This window comes from Pelophylax lessonae (genome assembly GCF_965119305.1).
Source record: "Pelophylax lessonae genome assembly, chromosome: 4".
Lineage (NCBI taxonomy): Eukaryota > Metazoa > Chordata > Amphibia > Anura > Ranidae > Pelophylax > Pelophylax lessonae.
The window spans coordinates 130,850,539-130,868,247 of record NC_138771.1 but is presented as its reverse complement, the minus strand read 5'-3'; the positions used below and the strand labels follow the sequence as shown (position 1 = coordinate 130,868,247).

The window sequence follows — 17,709 nt, the reverse complement described above, 5'->3', positions numbered from 1 at the left end:
ATCGCCCCATTCACATTCCTCTGTAAAAGGAAAATGGAAGCCACTGGCTCTTGCTGCTGTCAATTATATCCTGTAAGCAGAGTATGTGGGGGGGGGGGGGGGTGTCAATGGACGCACACAGCCCAGCTCAGGAGCAAGCCCACGCATCTACCCCCCTACTATCTACCCCCGACACTGAAGAGCAGAGGAACCGAAAACTTTGGTGGGGGACCCGAGAAGAGGAGGTTTGAGGCCCCTCTGTGCAATTCCATTATACAGAGCAGGTAAGTAAAACATGTTTGTTATGCGTCCCCACAAAGGCCGTTGGCCCCTTTGTTCGGAAACCCTGACTTTGCCCCGGGCCTTGAGCCCCGAGCGTTCTCGTGGTGGACGAACAAGGGTCTACTACGAATAGCGGACGTTTGTGACCATAGGGGTCTCTTTACTAAACGGGTTTTGATGGAAAAGTGGCAAATGCCAGAGTCTGAATGCTATCGCTATGCTCAACTTGCACACTACGCTAAGGCTCTGCAGCAGGGGTCTGACCTGGTCTGTAGAACTCGCATGGAATTTCTATGTGAGCAGTATGACAAATTAAGGGGCCACATATCTCAAATTTATACAATCCTGACATCCTCTGATTCCAATAAGCTTGGTTACATGGAGGCTTGGGAGGGGGACCATCAGGGGGAAATTGATTTGGCGGAGTGGCATGCACTAGCTGCCGCTGCCTCCAAGTCCATTATCAACACGTCAATTATTGAGGCAAATTATAAGGTTCTCTTGCGGTGGTATATGGTTCCTATGCGAGTGGCGGCTTATGTCCCGGGGGCTTCTCTGTTGTGCTTCAGAGGCTGCGGCCAACGAGGTACGGCCTTTCACGCGTGGTGGGCTTGCCTGATTGTGAGGCGTTATTGGATACGAATATATAATCTTATTTATTCTCAGACCCACGTGAACCTACGGAAGTCCCCGCGACAGGCGCTGCTGGGGGAGGCAGTGCTGGACGCCCCCAGGGGAGCTAAATTGCTTACACGATTTATTTTTATGGCAGCAAGGATAGTGATAGCACAGTCCTGGCTTTCGGCAACCATACCTCTTGAAATGTTTAGAGCAAAACTGACTTGGCTGATGATTAGTGTTGAATGATAGGGTATTGCTGTTTGAGAAGGTTTGGCACCCATGGCTGCGATATTCAGAGGGAGACCCCCGGACCGACTTGGGTTGATTGGAGCCTCTTGGGCTATTGAGGTCCCTCTGGGATAGGTTTGAGGGAGGCCAAGTACTTCCTTAGGGATGGCCACCTCGTTATGCCAGCTGGAATTCAATGCGCTGATTCTGTGTCCCCCTCCTTACCCCTCTTTCCTCTTCCCCTTTTCTTCTTTCTTTTCTTTCCTTTTCTCTTCCTTCTCTTCCCCCTCAAGGTACTGGTTTATAGGTCTCTCCATGGGGACGACGGATCATGGTGACCAATGGGTCAGAGGCAGTGCGTCCCCCCACTCCCCTATTTTTTCCTTCCCCCCCCTTTTTTTTTGTCTAGGATGGTGTGGAGTTGGAGCTGACTGGTGTGGATGGGGGGGTGTGTGTGCATGTTTTGGGTTGTTTCTATTGAGCCCGCCCATACTCCCACGTTGCTAAAATAGGTTTTCAATGATTGACAGCCTCTATCATCATGGACCCTTTCTCTGTCTGATACCGTCAGTTTATGTTATTGTGTCCTACACGGGGGCCGTTCTCAGGTTTTCCATGTTTTGTATTGTGCCTTGCTTTTATACTTGTATTGTTGTACCTTTTTACAAAAAAAAATTCTAATAAAGAATTATTGGAAAAAAAAAAAAAAAAAACATGTTTGTTATATTAGGGGGGGGGGGGGAGCATATATAACTGCTGTAATGCGGCTCTGTGAACACGAATACATCATTAAACATATTTTTTAAATGCAAACATTGTAAGTAACTGAATTTGACCAGGTTTTAGCTTATTGCAGCCCCAGTATAACAGGGCTGGAGTGTGAAAGAAAGAAGCAGTACAGGGAGCCAATCAGTGTATGTGCTAACAAGAACACACTGATAGGTGGATAGAGCAGACTGACATACAGATGAGTTTATCACTTTGCTACTTCTTCTTTTACTATTCAGTCCCATGCTGAGGGAGATGCAGGATGACCTGGGCTCAGAGGAAGAGAGTTCAATAATGCTTGCCTGCCATCAGAGTGAGGACATGTAGCAGCTCAAATAATGCAGGGCAAGGGAAATCTCTGGATAGAAAGTGAATATTGCATATTGCAGCAATAGCTTTGTATTTTTAGTTTGTTATTTTAGACTGGAGGATACTATAGGACTAGGCCTGCACGGATGATTCTGTCTTTTCACTGCTCAAAGATTGTTGGACGTATCCTCATATGTAACACATTTAAATCAATGTGCTGCTAAGGAGATAATGGGCGACAAGTAGTTAAATCTCTCCGGAAAAAAGATTGCCAGCGTAGGCCTACGGTACTTAAACCCGGATTATCGTCAACCGTGTACAGGAAACCTCTCCGCACCCAATCACAGGTGTTTCCATTCTCATCTCCTCCATGTATATTTGAAAATGTCAGCAGTAAGTGTTTGTTCCAAGCTATAAAGATTTTAGCTGCAATGAACAATTTATGACCACGTGCTCTTAGTGATCCTACCATAATAATGATTTTTGTATAGAGACATTCCCTTGGTCTGTTTTTTTGAAAGTCTAACTGGTGCAGGATACATTTTTATACCGTTCTTTAACAGCCTACAGCTTTTTATGTTCTATGAATATTTAGACCTCCATCTTTTGTCCTCCTCCTCTGTCTCCTGACTCTTCTGCTTCATATTTTTGTTATGAGCACAAACAATAGGGCAGTGATGGCGAACCTTGGCAACCCAGATGTTTTGGAACTATATTTCCCAAAAAGCTAAACTGCACTGTAGAGTGCACGAGCATCATGGTAAATGTAGTCCCAAAACATCTGGGGTGCCAAGATTCGCCATCACTTCAATAGGGCATTTGTATCACATTTTTCAGCCATGAAGATAGGCAAGCCGATGGCCAGGTAGTCACCAATCTCAAAATATGGGACTGAACATCAACAGACTCCACCTATAGTGGAAATACCACCTTTAGGCTGAACTCAGTGCTTCAGTGCTACTGTATGTGGTTCCCCAGTGCACTTTGGTGCACTATAAATTGGGCTCCCTGTGTTGCAGAACCCCACCATGCACAAATGCAATGGCTTTTTCTTTCTTTCATTTACCATAAAGACATCCACAATGCACACCGACTAAAGTGGAATTAAAAACCGCTGATAGGTGGGATTTTTATGACATAAGAGACCCTCTTGGTCTCTTCTGTCAAAACTGCTTGCCTGTCAGCATTAATATACACTAAGCCCCGCATGTGCAGCTCAGTGTGCATTTACAGCACCCTCTGTGCCGTGATCATGTGACTATCATTGTGGCCCAGCCAATCAAGAGGCCGAAGAGTCCAAACTTTGAAGTAAGACCGGGGGAAGATGAAAGTAACCATGACAGTTGAGAGCGCTGACAGCACGGTACTGGAGGGAATCACTTGGCAGGTAAGTCTGCCATAATGTGCTAATGTCCTGGGCATACTAGTACATTATTGCATAAAGCTCCCAGAGGACATTATTATTTATTTATTTATTAATTTTACAAGGTTTAATTCAACTTTAACACTGGATTCACATCCGCTCTGGTACATTGTGCTAACGCATGTGCATTAATGTGCATTGTTATAAGGCAGTCCATTCAATTAAAAGGGCTGCCATTGCACCAGAATTCACAAATGATGGATATGCACCTTTGTTAGCAATGCAGCACACCATAATGCACTGTAGCAAGTTAGGGTGCATTGTAGGGTACTGCAACACAGGGACCCCAATTCATATTGTACTAAGTGTGTTGCAGCATCACATAGCACTGAATCCAGCCTAAAGGTGGTATTTCCACTACAGGTGGAGTCTGTTTGGAGTTCAGTCCTACATTGGCTTCTAAAATCACTTAGGGATGCCAGCAATGGAATTTTCCTGCAATTCTTCCGAATTTTCAATTCGCTTTGGCGTTATAGTTCCTGATAACCTTGGGTTTTCTTGCTCCTGTAACTGTAACGTATGGAACAGATACAGGAACTGTAACCTATGGAACAGATGCAGGGACTGTAACCTATGGAACAGATGCAGGGACTGTAACGCATGGAACAGATCTAGGAACTGTAACGTATGGAACAGATCCAGGAACTGTAATGTATGGAACAGATCCAGGAACTGTAACGTAAGGATCAGATCCAGGATATGTAACGTACGTTTCAGATCCAGGAACTGTAATGTATGGAACAGATCCAGGAACTGTAACGCATGGAACAGATCCAGGAACTGTAACGCATGGAACAGATCCAGGAACTGTAATGTAAGGATCAGATCCAGGAACTGTAACGTACGGTTCAGATCCAGGAACTGTAACATAAGGATCAGATCCAGGAAATGTAACGTACGTTTCAGATCCAGGAACTGTAATGTATGGAACAGATCCAGGAACTGTAACGCATGGAACAGATCCAGGAACTGTAATGTAAGGATCAGATCCAGGAACTGTAACGTACGGTTCAGATCCAGGAACTGTAACGTAAGGATCAGATCCAGGAAATGTAACGTATGGAACAGATCCAGGAACTGTAACGTAAGGATCAGATCCAGGAAATGTAACGTACGTTTCGGATCAAGGAACTGTAATGTATGGAACAGATCCAGGAACTGTAACGCATGGAACAGATCCAGGAACTGTAACGCATGGAACAGACCCAGGAACTGTAATGTAAGGATCAGATCCAGGAACTGTAACGTACGGTTCAGATCCAGGAAATGTAACGTATGGAACAGATCCAGGAACTGTAACGTAAGGATCAGATCCAGGAACTGTAACGTAAGGATCAGATCCAGGAACTGTAACGTAAGGATCAGATCCAGGAAATGTAACGTACGTTTCAGATCCAGGAACTGTAAGGTACGGAACAGATCCAGGAACTGTAATGTAAGGACCAGATCCAGAAATTGTAAAGTACGGTTCAGATCCAGGAACTGTAATGTAAGGATCAGATCCAGGAACTGTAATGTAAGGATCAGATCCAGGAACTGTAATGTAAGGACCAGATCCAGGAACTGTAAAGTACGGTTCAGATCCAGGAACTGTAATGTAAGGATCAGATCCAGGAACTGTAATGTAAGGATCAGATCCAGGAACTGTAACGTACGGTTCAGATCCAGGAACTGTAATGTATGGAAAGAGAGCTCACTGAAATATTCCATCACTGCAGCAGAAAGCGAGAGGACATCCCCCAAGGGCTACACAGATCAGAATAAAAGCCAAACAGACATTTCAAGGCCTTCCCCAGTCTATCCTAAACTCAACAGCAAACTATTTTAATAGTGATGGCATTGAATGTAAAACAGTTAATTATTCATTAAATGTATTGCCTTAACATTGTTAGTGCTGTTTAATGCTGTGGTGTTCTGAGCATGACAACAGAGATTTGCTTTATAGGTTGTTTAGCAACTAAGAGCTACATTTTCAGTCTGTTAAAGCGGGGTGTCGCCAATAAAAAAACGGTGAGCAGGCAGGTTCTTTATTGCAAAACAGACATGCAATATCTTTCCATGCAAGCCAAGCATTCAGAAGATGCATGTAGAAGATGCCAGCAAGGGACCTTGGGCTATTGAAGGAGAGGTAGGTATTGAGGACTTTAGTTCCACTTTAGGATGAGTTTACATTGTGGGAATTTTGATGAACCCTCCCCCCTAACATCCTGCAACTTTTCAGCCAAACAGCACTTGCATCCAATCAGATGCAGCCACAGTTGAACTTTGAATGAATAAAATGTAAGAATGTATGGCCAGCTTTAGAAATGCTACATCTGCTCTAGTCCCTTCTAGCTTGACAGGCCAGTCTAGTTCCTCCACCCCAAACTCGCTCATCTATCTATCTATGTCTTTATGGATCTTGCTTTGTGCACTGGTCCAAATCATTTGGTGGAGGGGGGATTATGGTGTATGGTAGCTTTTCGGGGGTTGGGTCTGGCCTCTTAGTTCCAGTGACGGAAACGCTTAAAGAGGAAGTAAACCCTCCTCTGCAAGTTGTACCTATAGGTAAGCCTATGATAAGGCTTACCTATAGGTACTGTAAATATCTTTTAAATTTGTACCGTTTAGGAGATATTTACCTTTGATGCATCCAGTGACGTCACTGGCGCATGCGCTATGAAGAAACGGCCGCTCGTGCCGTTCCTTCAGAGCCCCGTGCCGTGACTGTCGGCTCCCGCGCGCGTGAGTGACGTCACCGCGGCTCTGGCCAATCAGATGGCCGGATGCCGCGATCCCGGAAGACGGGCAACTAGACATGTCGCCCGTCATAGAGGTGAGCGGACGGCACGGCGGGGGCTCGTTCTAAGGTAAGTATTTCATAATGAGCTAGTATGCGATGCATACTAGCTCATTATGTGTTTCTCTTAAAGGTTGTAAAAAAAAAAAAAAAAAAAATTTTACCGAGTTTACAACCTCTTTAAGGCGTCAGCATACCAACACATTTTCATGCTCTTTTTTTTTTTTTTTTTTAAAGGTACATTTTCATGCTCTTAATATCGTGGGAACAGTTTGGGGATGGCCTCTTCCTGCTCCAACATGTCGGCGCACTGGTGCACAAAGCATGGTCCATAAAGACATAGATGAGCACATTTTGGGTGGAGGAACTTGACTGGCCTGCACAGAGCCCTGATCTCAACCCAATAGAACACCTTTGGGATGAATTAGTGGAGACTGCGAGCCAGGCCTTCTCTCCAACATCAGTACCTGACCTCTCAAATGTGCTTCTGAAAGAATGGTCAAACATTCCCATAGACACACTTCTAAACCTTGTGGATAGTCTTCCCAAAAGAGTTGAAGATGTTATAGCTGCAAAGGGTGGGCCAACTTAATATTGAACCCTACGGACTAAGACTGGTATGCCAGTAAAGTACCGTATTTTCCGGCGTATAAGACGACTGGGCGTATAAGACGACCCCCCCTAATTTTCATCTCCCTTTAATACTTATACTTAGGTTACCTTGGAGATATTATACTCGGCGTATAAGACGACCCCCCATTAAGTAGTCTTATACGCCAGAAAATACAGTACATGTGCGTGTAAAGGCAGGTGTCCCAATATGGTTCTCCCCAAGCCACAGCAGCCAAATATAACCCTTCCCTATGCACCCACAACAACCATATGTTACTATATATATATATATATATATATATATATATATATATATATATATATATATATATACACACATATACATATAAAGCTCTGTATTTTGGATAGAGATATGTTATTTGGCTAATGGTGGGTATAGGTCCACTTTTAACTATATAAACTCCTCATGTCTGCTTCCCCCTCCTTATCTGTTATGCAGATGACGATGTTCTTATTAGACCGAACATTTCATTATAGCTAATTTTTTTTGTAGGGTCAGACTGTTCTAAGAAAATCTTCTCTGTACAGTCATATGGCAGAACATTTATTCTCAATCATTTCTAAGAACTAATCTATTATACAAAATAGTGTGATTCAGCTGGATGACAGTCTTTGTCATATTTAAATTAACAGATATGTCTAAGTACTCAAAGCTCACAATCAAATACAGATCCTAGCTCCAATTTTTGCAAGCTGTTCACAACAATCTGTTTCTTAAATATATTACACAGTATATGTTTATACTGAAAAACACTAAATACTAAAAGATTGGTCTCCAAACTGCGGCCCTTTGCTTGCCCTTATCGAGCCCTTAGAGAACTTTTTCTCCCACTGATGCAAGACGCTATTCCTCCAACTGACACCAACAACGGGGCACTATTCCTCCTATAGGTATAATTCCTGTTACTGACATCAAAAACAGAGCACAATTTCTCACACTGACACCAATGATAGGACATTATTCCTTCCACTTACACCACCAATAAGGCACTAATCCCTCAATTGATACCAATGATGGGACACTACTACTCTCATTGACACCAATGATAGGACACTATTCCTGCCACTGACACCAATGATAGGACACTATTCCTGCCACTGACACCAATGATAGGACACTATTCCTGCCACTGACACCAATGATAGGACACTATTCCTGCCACTGACACCAATAATAGGACACTATTCCTGCCACTGACACCAATGATAGGACACTATTCCTGCCACTGACACCAATGATTGGACACTATTACTGCCACTGACACCAACAATGTGGTACTATTCTTCCACTAACACCAACGATGGGGCGCTATTGCCCCTACTGACACAAATGATGGTGCACTATTCCTCAGCCTAATGCAAAAGATGCACCGTTTACTTTCACTGACGCAAAGACGACAATTTCTACTCCCAATAGTCACAGTTCGGCCCCTCTCAGGTCTAAAGGACAGTAAACTGGCCCTTTGTTTAGAATGTGTGGAGACCCCTGACACTTCATTAACCGCTTCTGGACTAGAAGGATTTGCCCTCTTAATGACCAGGCCATCTTTTGCGATTCGGCACTGCGATACTTTAACGGACAATTGTGCGGTCGTGCAATGTTGTACCTAAATAAAATCAATGTTCTTTTGTTTCCCACAAATAGAGCTTTCTTTTGGTGGTATTTGATCATCTGTGTGATTTTTCATTCTGCTATATAACATTCCAAAGAAAAAAAATGTAAAAATCAAATTTTTTCATCCTTTTAGGCCAATTTGTATTTTGCTACATATTTTTGGTTAAAAAAAAAAATTGCAATAAGCGTATTTTGATTGGTTTGCGCAAAAGTTTCCGCGTCTACAAACTGGGGGAAGGATTTATGTCATTTTTATTTATATATTTTTTTACTAGTGATGGCGGCGATCAGCGATTTTTTAGCGGGACTGAGACATTGCGGCGGACAGATTGGACCCCTAACTGACATTTTTTACACTTTTGGGGGGACCAGTGACATTACTACAGTAATCAGTGCTAAAAATATGCGCTATTGATACTTCATCCTGATACCACTGCTTGTGGAAGAGAATTCCACATCCTTACCGCTCTGACAGTAAAGAACCCTTTACACAGTTTAAGGTTAAACCGCTTTTCTTCTAGTTTTAGTGAGTGGCCCCGTGTCTTATTGCACTCCCTTTCTCTGAAAGGTGTGTTCCCTATGCTAAGGTCACCAGTATGCTATTTGTACATTGATATCATATCCCCTCTCAAGCATCTTCTCCCCAGAGAGAATAAGTTCAATGCTTGTAGTCTTTCCTCATAGATCATGTACTCCATTCCCCTAATTATCTTTGTTGCCCTTCTCTGGACTCTCTCCAGTCTTCCAGCACATCCTTCCTGAGGACCGGCGCCCAGAACTGGACAGCATTGTCAAGATATGGCCAGACCAGAGTCTTGTAGAGTGGGAGAATAATCGCTTTATCTTCGGAGTGAATCCCCTTTTTTATACATGCCAGTATTCGGTTGGCTTTGCTTGCAGCGGTTTGGCATTGCATGCCATTTCCAAGCCTGTTGTCCACTAGGACCCCCAGGTCTTTTTCCATCTTAGATTCACCCAGAGGATCACCGCCTAGCGAGTAACTTGCATCCGAATTTCTGACATCCAAGTGCATTACCTTACATTTTTCATCTTTATACCTCATCTGCCATGTAGTTGCCAACCCCATTATTTTGTTCAGGTCTGCTTGTAAGGTTACCACCTCCTGCATAGAAGATATTGGCCTGCTTAACTTTGTATCATCTACAAATACCAATGTGCTGGATATCCCATCCTCTAGGTCGTTTATGAATAAATTAAACAGGATTGGTCCCAGGACAGAACCTTGGGGGACCGCACTTTCCAAATCCGCCCAATCCGAGTACTCCCCATTTATCAACACCCTCTGGACTCGCCCCTGAAGCCAGCTTTCAATCCAGGTACTCACCCTATGGTCCATACCTACGTACCTTAGTTTGTACAGTAAGCGTTTGTGGGGAACTGTGTCAAATGCCTTTGCAAAGTCCAGATACACCACATCCACAGGCCTTCCTTTATCTAGATGGCAACTAATAGATTGGTCTGGCAAGAACGATTTTTCATGAATCCATGCTGATTACTATTAATAATACCATTTTCATTACTAAAGTCTTGTATATAGTCCCTTAACATCCCCTCCAAAATCTTGCAGACTATTGATTTAAGGCTAACCAGCCTATAGTTCCCCGGGATATATGTCGGCCCTTTTCTAAATATTGGTACCATGTTGGCATTTTTCCAATCAGCTGGCACCATTTCTCTCAGTAGACTATCCATAAAGATCAAAAACAATGGTCTGGCTATCACCTGGTTGACCGTTGGGTGCAAGCCATCCGGTCCCGGTGATTTATGTAAGTTTTTCAAGTTTAGTTCTGAGTCTGTCTTTTTTTTTTTTAACTCTCTTCCACTATGCGCCTTTCGTGTTCTATTTTAGCAGCCTTGATTTTGCCTTTACATTTCTTATTGCACTCTTTGTAATGTTGGAATGCTGCCAATGACCCCTCAGCCTTGTATTTTTGAAGGCATTTTCTTTAGATTTAATTTGCCTTTTTATGTTGGAGTTTAGCAACCCAGGGTTTATTTTAACTCTTTTAAACGTATTCCCCTTTGGAATGCACTGGCCAATCCCTTTATTTAGTATGTACTTGAAGCACTCCCATTTTTCCACTGTGTCCTAGGGTTCTTATATGTCTAGCAAACAGCGCAGTTTAGGTAAGTTGGCCCTTTTGAAATGTAGTGTCTTAGTATTTCCTATTTCTATGATTTATACTGAAACTAATTGACCTGTGGTCACTGTTTCCTAAGTTTCCCCGTATTTCTATATCTGTGATTAGGTCGGTATTGTAAGTAATCAGTAGGTCTAGTAACGCATTATTTCTTGTCGATGCGTTTACCATCTGACCTATGAAATTGTCCTGCAAAACATTTAGGTACTCCCGATTCTTAGATGAATGCGTGGTTCCTTCTGCCCAGTCTATATCTGGATAATTAAAGTCCCCCATTATAATAACATTTCCCATCCTTGCTGCCATTCCAAGCTGTGATAGGAGGACCGCCTTTGGTTTGGGGGCCTATAGCATACGCCCAATATTACTTTCCCCATAGTGCATTCCCTTTTAAGTTCTACCCATAGGGATTCTACCTCCTCCTTAGCTTCATTTGTGATATCATCCCTCATATTTACCTGCACATTTTTTTGTGATATAGAGACATACCCCTCCCCCTTTTTTACCTTCTCTATCTCTACGATATAGGGAATACCCCTGAATGGTCGCCAGCCAACCATGAGAGCTGTCAAACCAAGTCTCTGAAATTCCCACAAAATCAAAATCCTCCTCATACATTAGCAGCTCCAGTTCTCCCATCATGTTGACTAGGCTTCTAGCATTGGCATACAAACCTCGTAATTTTGTCCGGTTGCACTTGCGATTTGTCCGCCTAACCACCTTGGGTTTTGAAACTTTAGACACCCTACCATTAATGCCCCCATTAATGCCCGCTGAACCTTGCTCCCTGCTGGCTAATTCTACATCTGTACCCTCCCCCCCATCACCTAATTTAAAAGCCCATCTAACTTGTTGGCCATCTTCTCTCCCAGTACGGCTGCACCCTCCCCATTTAGGTGCAATCCATCCCTACTAAAAAGCTGGTAGCTAACTGAGAAGTTGACTCAGTTCTCCAGGAACCCAAAACCCTCCTTACTACACAAGCTCCTCAGCCACTTGTTAAATTACCTAATCTCCCGCTGCCTTTCTGGCGCGGCTCGAGGCACAGGTAGTATTTATGAAAATACTACCTTGGAGATCCTACTCCTCAGTTTAGCTCCTAAGTCCCTGAAATAGTTTTTTAGGACTCTCCATCCCCCTCTAACTTTGTCATTGGTACTCACGTGTACCATGACAGCTGGGTCTTCCCCAGCCCCACTGGGTTAACCCAGTGGTGATCAAAATGTGAGCCTAGGGGAGTGTTTTATAACTTTATATGGGGGGTGGCCTTGTGAAATATACATAGAGACCTGTGATCCTATATAGAAGGATCACAGGCACTCTGTGATCATTTCAGAGAGAACAACGGTCACCTGTGTTTACAACAGCTGACCGTCCTGCTCTCTCAGCAGGGAGCGATCGCGGGTGCCCGGCGGCAATCACAGCCACCAGCCCCTTGGATCGGAATCCCCGCTGCAAGCGCTTTCCCCCAGCACCGCTCCCGGGAATCGACGTACACATACGTCGATTCGTGCAGCCAAGCCAGCCTGACCATCGTTCTCTCTCAGCGGGGAGTAATCGCGGGTTGCAGGCGGCAATTGGTGCCGCCAGTCCCGTGGATCGGCATACCCACTCCCTAGTGGGGGCAGACGTGCACACCCGTCAGTGCACATTTGCCCCCAGGACCGCTCCTGTGAACCGACGTACCCATATGTCGATTCGCGCAGCCGAGCCAGCCTGCCACAGTATATTTGCGGTCGGCAAGCGGTTAAAACTGTTTCTGTAAGCCCAGTGGTCTCATCATGAAGGGAATGACAACAGCCTGGAATAGATTTAAATGAAGAGTTTTTAGAAATTAGTGAGTTCTCCCGGCAAATATGGAGATCTTGTATTGATTTAACTGATATAAATAACCACTTCCCACGAATCGACATAGCCCTACATTGACTCAGAGAAGTGGTTGTACCGGGGTGATGCCTGCAGCTAGAGGCATCATCCCAGTACCTTTTTTTAGAGCCGGCGGCTCAGGAGCCACTCGGCCGTTATAGCAGCGAGCGAGAGGGGATGGAGAACCGAGCAATCAGCCCGCACGTCCATCGGCTGGTTGGAGTCCCGATCAATGCCGAATTCAGCTTTGATCGGGACTCTGATGTAGTAACCCAGGGGAGGCGTCCGGGTTACTCGGTGACTAAAGGTGCTGAATTAAGAAAACTGTCAGTACTCAAAAATGCAGATTTCGTCATTTTGAATACATTGAAGTGCAGTGGAGGGGTCGGGGGTCTTTTAGACCCCCGATCCCCCCATAAAGAGTACTTGTCACTGCCTATTACTGTCACAAGGGATGTTTACATTGACAGCAATAAAAGTGATCAGATTTTTATTATTATTTTTGAACTGTGCTAAAATTAAAAACATTTAAATAAAAAAGGAAAACAATTTTTTTAAAGCGCCCCCAACGCTGTGTCCTTGTGCATGAAAGAAAACGCATACGTAAATCGCGCCCGCAAATGAAAGTGCTGTACAAACCAGACATGAGGTATCGCTGCGATCGCCAGTGCGAGAGCAATAATTCTAAAAAAAGAGCTACTCTGTAACTCTAAACTGGTAACCGTTAAAAATTTTTATAGCGTCGCCTATGGAGATTTTTATGTACCATAGTTTGTCGCCATTCCGCGGGTGTGCGCAATTTTAAACCATAACATGTTAGGTAACTTTATTGTTTAGTTTTTTTTAAATGCAGTGAAATGTATTTTTTCCCCAAAAAAATGGCATTTGAAAGACCGCTGCACAAATACCGCGTGACAAAAAATATTGCAATGAACGCTATTTTATTTTGCTAAAAAAATATATATAATGTTTGGGGGTTCTAAGTAATTTTCTAGCTAAAAATACAGATTTTAACTTGTAAACAACATGTGTCAGAAATGGGCTTGGTCCAGAAGTGGTAATGCAGCATGGTATTCATTAATCCCCAGCGTTTCTCTCTGTTCGTCTTGTATTGTATTTTTTCATTTTTATTTATAACCACTGGTAATTTCACATTTATCCATTTTTTGAAAGGTTGTGATTTACAGACCACGACGCTTCACTTTTCATATACAGTTGTGCTTTTCCTGCATTTCCCATAAATCTGATTTCTCATGTGAATAATCAGATTGACTGGTGGACATTTATTGATTGGATTCCAGCATCCACACACAGTATTAGTCTTGTATTCATGTATGCCTCTTGGATATTGGTTTCTTTGTGACCGTAACAGAATGTTCCAAACTACTCAGATAATCTTGAATATTCTTGTTCCATTCCAATGATGTTATCATAGTTCCAACAGAGATTTGTTAGGTTCCATTCTCATGCTTGTATTGGGCAAGTAGTTCAATTAGTGGTCTATAACAATCCAGAGGTATAATATTCTACTGTTTAATAAAGTTCAACAATAAAAACTACATGAACATAAGAAATAAAACACTGCCCTCGTCATCTCCCTGCTATCCCCTGTAAAACCTTCTCCAGCTGTAAAGCAGTCCTCAGATCTCCTATGACTTGTAAGCGGCCTGCTGTATACGCAGTCATGGGACTCAAATCTCCTTTAATGAGACACATGAGATCAGCTTCTGTCATCATTAGAGTAACATCAGGGATTCCAGGAAAAACTCCCCAGCCAGAGCTGCCCGACCCTGTGAAAAAAAAGTTTGAATTAAATTTAATTTAAAAAAAAGATCATATAGGGTCAGTTCAACCAAGATATTGGAGTTGTAGGTTAGTTATGGTGCATTCTTCTATCCCTTGAGGACTGATCTACCTACCATACTTTCCAAGATACAACCTACCTTGGGGTCCCTTTTCTCCAGCTACAAAGGGAAGGTCTAGTGCAGTGATGGCGAACCTCGTCACCCCAGATGTTTTGGAACTACATTCCCATGATGCTCAACTACACTTCAGAGTTCAGGAGCATCATGGGAAATGTAGTTCCAAAACATCTGGGGTGCCAAGGTTCCCCATCACTGGTCTAGTGGGTTACTAATCCATCTGTTGCTGTTCTACATAATATAACAAATTAAAAATCCAACAGTAAGAGCCGGTTCACACCAGCGCGACTGGTCAGGCGACTTGTCAGCCTGACAAGTCCCGCTCCCTCGCGGCCCATTGACCGCTACAGGACCCATTCTAATAGGAGCGACACAAGTCACTTCGACTTAGAAAAAGGGTCCTGTACTATTTCGGGGCGACCTCGGAGCGACTTGCATAGACTTCCATTATGTGAAGTCCCTGCAAGTCGCTCCGAAGTCGTGGTGCATGGTAATGCACAAGTCGCCCCCGAAGTAGTAAGGAGTCGTGTCGCCTCATTGTGAACCAGCTCTTAGAGTCGAAGCCTTTCAGATTTGTTTATGTACAGACCTTGTAGAGCCCTCCACAATTACATGCATACCAAGCTGTCCAGTAAAAGTAACATTTATTGGAACAAGCTATAAAGGACCTGTTCATACCAGACCATTGTGGCTGTAAAACATGCGCACTGCTGTTTTATGTGGTATTGCACTAAACATCTGTTGCTACAGCACACTACAATGCACCATGTGCATTGCGATGCACTTCAAAAAAATACAGCCTGTCCTGTTTTTTTTATAGGTTGAAGTTAGTTGTAGCTAATTCATTTTGAATAAGCAGCCAAACCCATTGTGTGCAATACACCACAAAACATAAAAACACGTGCTGTAACTGAACCCTAACAGTGCCAGGGGGGCTACACATATTACCTTTTATTTAACCTCTTTACCACTGCTCACGTTGCTGCTACTTCAGCAACGCAGCAGCCCTGGGTCTGGCGACGTAGACCTACGTCGCCAGATACCTCCCTCTCTCGGCAGCGCACGCACGCCCCCAGGAAGCTCACTCCCGCTGTGTTTAGACACAGCGGGAGTCGGGCCAGGGGAGGAGATGCAGTGATCACCGCCGCTCTTCCCCGATTGTCAGGGAAAGACTGAGGAAATCCGCCCGCTTGTGTAACCAAAGCGGGCGGATCCTCTCTGTGACAGGCAGGGACAGATCACAGAATTCAGCATAGCTGAACCTGCGATCTGTGTCTGTGTCACAGAACCCCCACACACGTCAGTAAGCATGAGGCACACATTTAACCCCTTGACCACCAACAGTGTTAACCCCTTCCCTGCCAGTGTCATTATTACAGTAACTGCATATTTTTGGCACTGATTACTGTGGTAATGTCACTGGTACCCCCAAAAGTGTCAAAAATGTCAGTTAGGGGTCCGATCTGTCCGCCGCAATGTCGCAGTCCCGCAAAAAAATCGCAGATCGCCACCATTACTAGTAAAAAAATAATAAACAATAAAAATGACAAATCTTTCCCGTAGTTAGTAAACGCGATAACTTTTGCGCAAACCAATCAAAATACGCTCATAGAGAATTTTTTTAGCTAAATACATTCTAAGCTAAATAGATGGAAAAAATTGAATATATTGGATATTTTTTAACTGTCAAAGTAGAAAATGTAAATTTTTCGCAAAATTTACGCTCTTTTTTTATTAATATCGCAAAAAATGAAAAGCGCAGAGGTGATCAAATACCACCAAAAGAAAGCTCTGTTTGTGGGAAAAAAAGGACGTAAATTTAATTTGGGTATGGCCTTGCATGACCACGCAATTATCAGTTAAAGTCACGCAGTGCCAAGTTAAAAAAAGTGGCCTGGACGTTAAGCAGGAAAACCTCCAGTCTTAAAGTGGTTAAAACTGAAAGCCGTATTTAACTCAAAATCAAACATTTATTATACTGCAGCTTAGCAATTCTTAGATATGATTGCTGCATTTGTTTCTTTTTTAGGCTTTCTTCTATTTTCATCTGGCAATAGAGCCAGTAAGTCTAGTGTTTTTCACAAGCTCAAGCTCTCCAGCAGAATGTATCATTGTATATGGATGAGACAAACCAATTAACACTGGAAGGGGTAATTAAAATATTCAGCTTTTATTTATTCATGTAAAACCGTCATCCCAAAAGGAAACAAACTGTTGTAACTAATTATCCACTTCTGGACCAGAAGATTTTCCCCCTTAATGACCAGGCCATATTTTGCGATTCGGCACTGCGTTACTTTAACGAACAATTGCGCGGTCGTGCGACACTGTACCCACATAAAATTGATGTCCTTTTTTTCCCCACAAATAGAGTTTTCTTTTGGTGGTATTTGATCACCTGTGCAATTTTATTTTTTGCACTATAAACAAAAACAATTCTGAAAAAAACAATATTTTTTACTTTCTGCTATATAACATTCTCAAAAAAAAAAATTAAAAAATTAAATTTTTTTTTAACATTTTAGGCCAATTTGTATTCTGCTACATATTTTTGGTAAAAAAAAAAATCACAATAAGTGTATTTTGTGCAAAAGTTATCGCATCTATTAACTACGGGAAAGATTTGTCATTTTTATTGTTTTTTTTTTTTTGTTTTTTTTACTAGTAATGGTGGCGATCTGGGATTTTTAGCGGGACTGCGACATTCTGGCGGACAGATCGAACCCCTGACATTTTTGGAGGGACCAGTGACATTACTACAGTAATCAGTGCTAAAAATATGCACTGTTACTGTAATAATGGCACTGGCAGGGAAGGGGTTAACACTGTGGGTGATCAAGGGGTTAAATGTGAGCATAGGGGAGTGATTCTAACTGTGGGGGGGGGGGTGGCTTGTGAAATGATCACAGAGACCTGTGTATCTATAGAGAAGGATCACATGAGCTCTGTGATCATTCCAGGGAGAAGGACGGTCGGCTGTGTTTACAACAGTTGACCGTCTTTCTCTCTCAGCGGGGAACGATCGCGGGTGTCAGGAGGCAAACGGAGCTGCCTGCCCCATGCATCGGCATCCCCGCTGCCGAGTGGGGGCGAGAGCGCGCCGCTAGGTGCAGGCGTGTGAC

The 17,709-nt window shown here is 43.3% G+C and overlaps 1 protein-coding gene across 1 annotated transcript in view; it reads right to left on the bottom strand.

The window, feature by feature from the left end:
- Positions 1-13,818: 13,818 nt before the first annotated feature.
- Positions 13,819-17,709, bottom strand: part of STOML1 (stomatin like 1) — a 65,220-nt gene continuing 61,329 nt past the window's right edge. Inside the window, exon 8 of the mRNA XM_082256569.1 lies at positions 13,819-14,455. Within this exon, the coding sequence (XP_082112695.1) occupies positions 14,256-14,455 (200 nt within the window). The 3' untranslated portion in view covers positions 13,819-14,255. The remainder of the gene's footprint in view (positions 14,456-17,709) is intronic.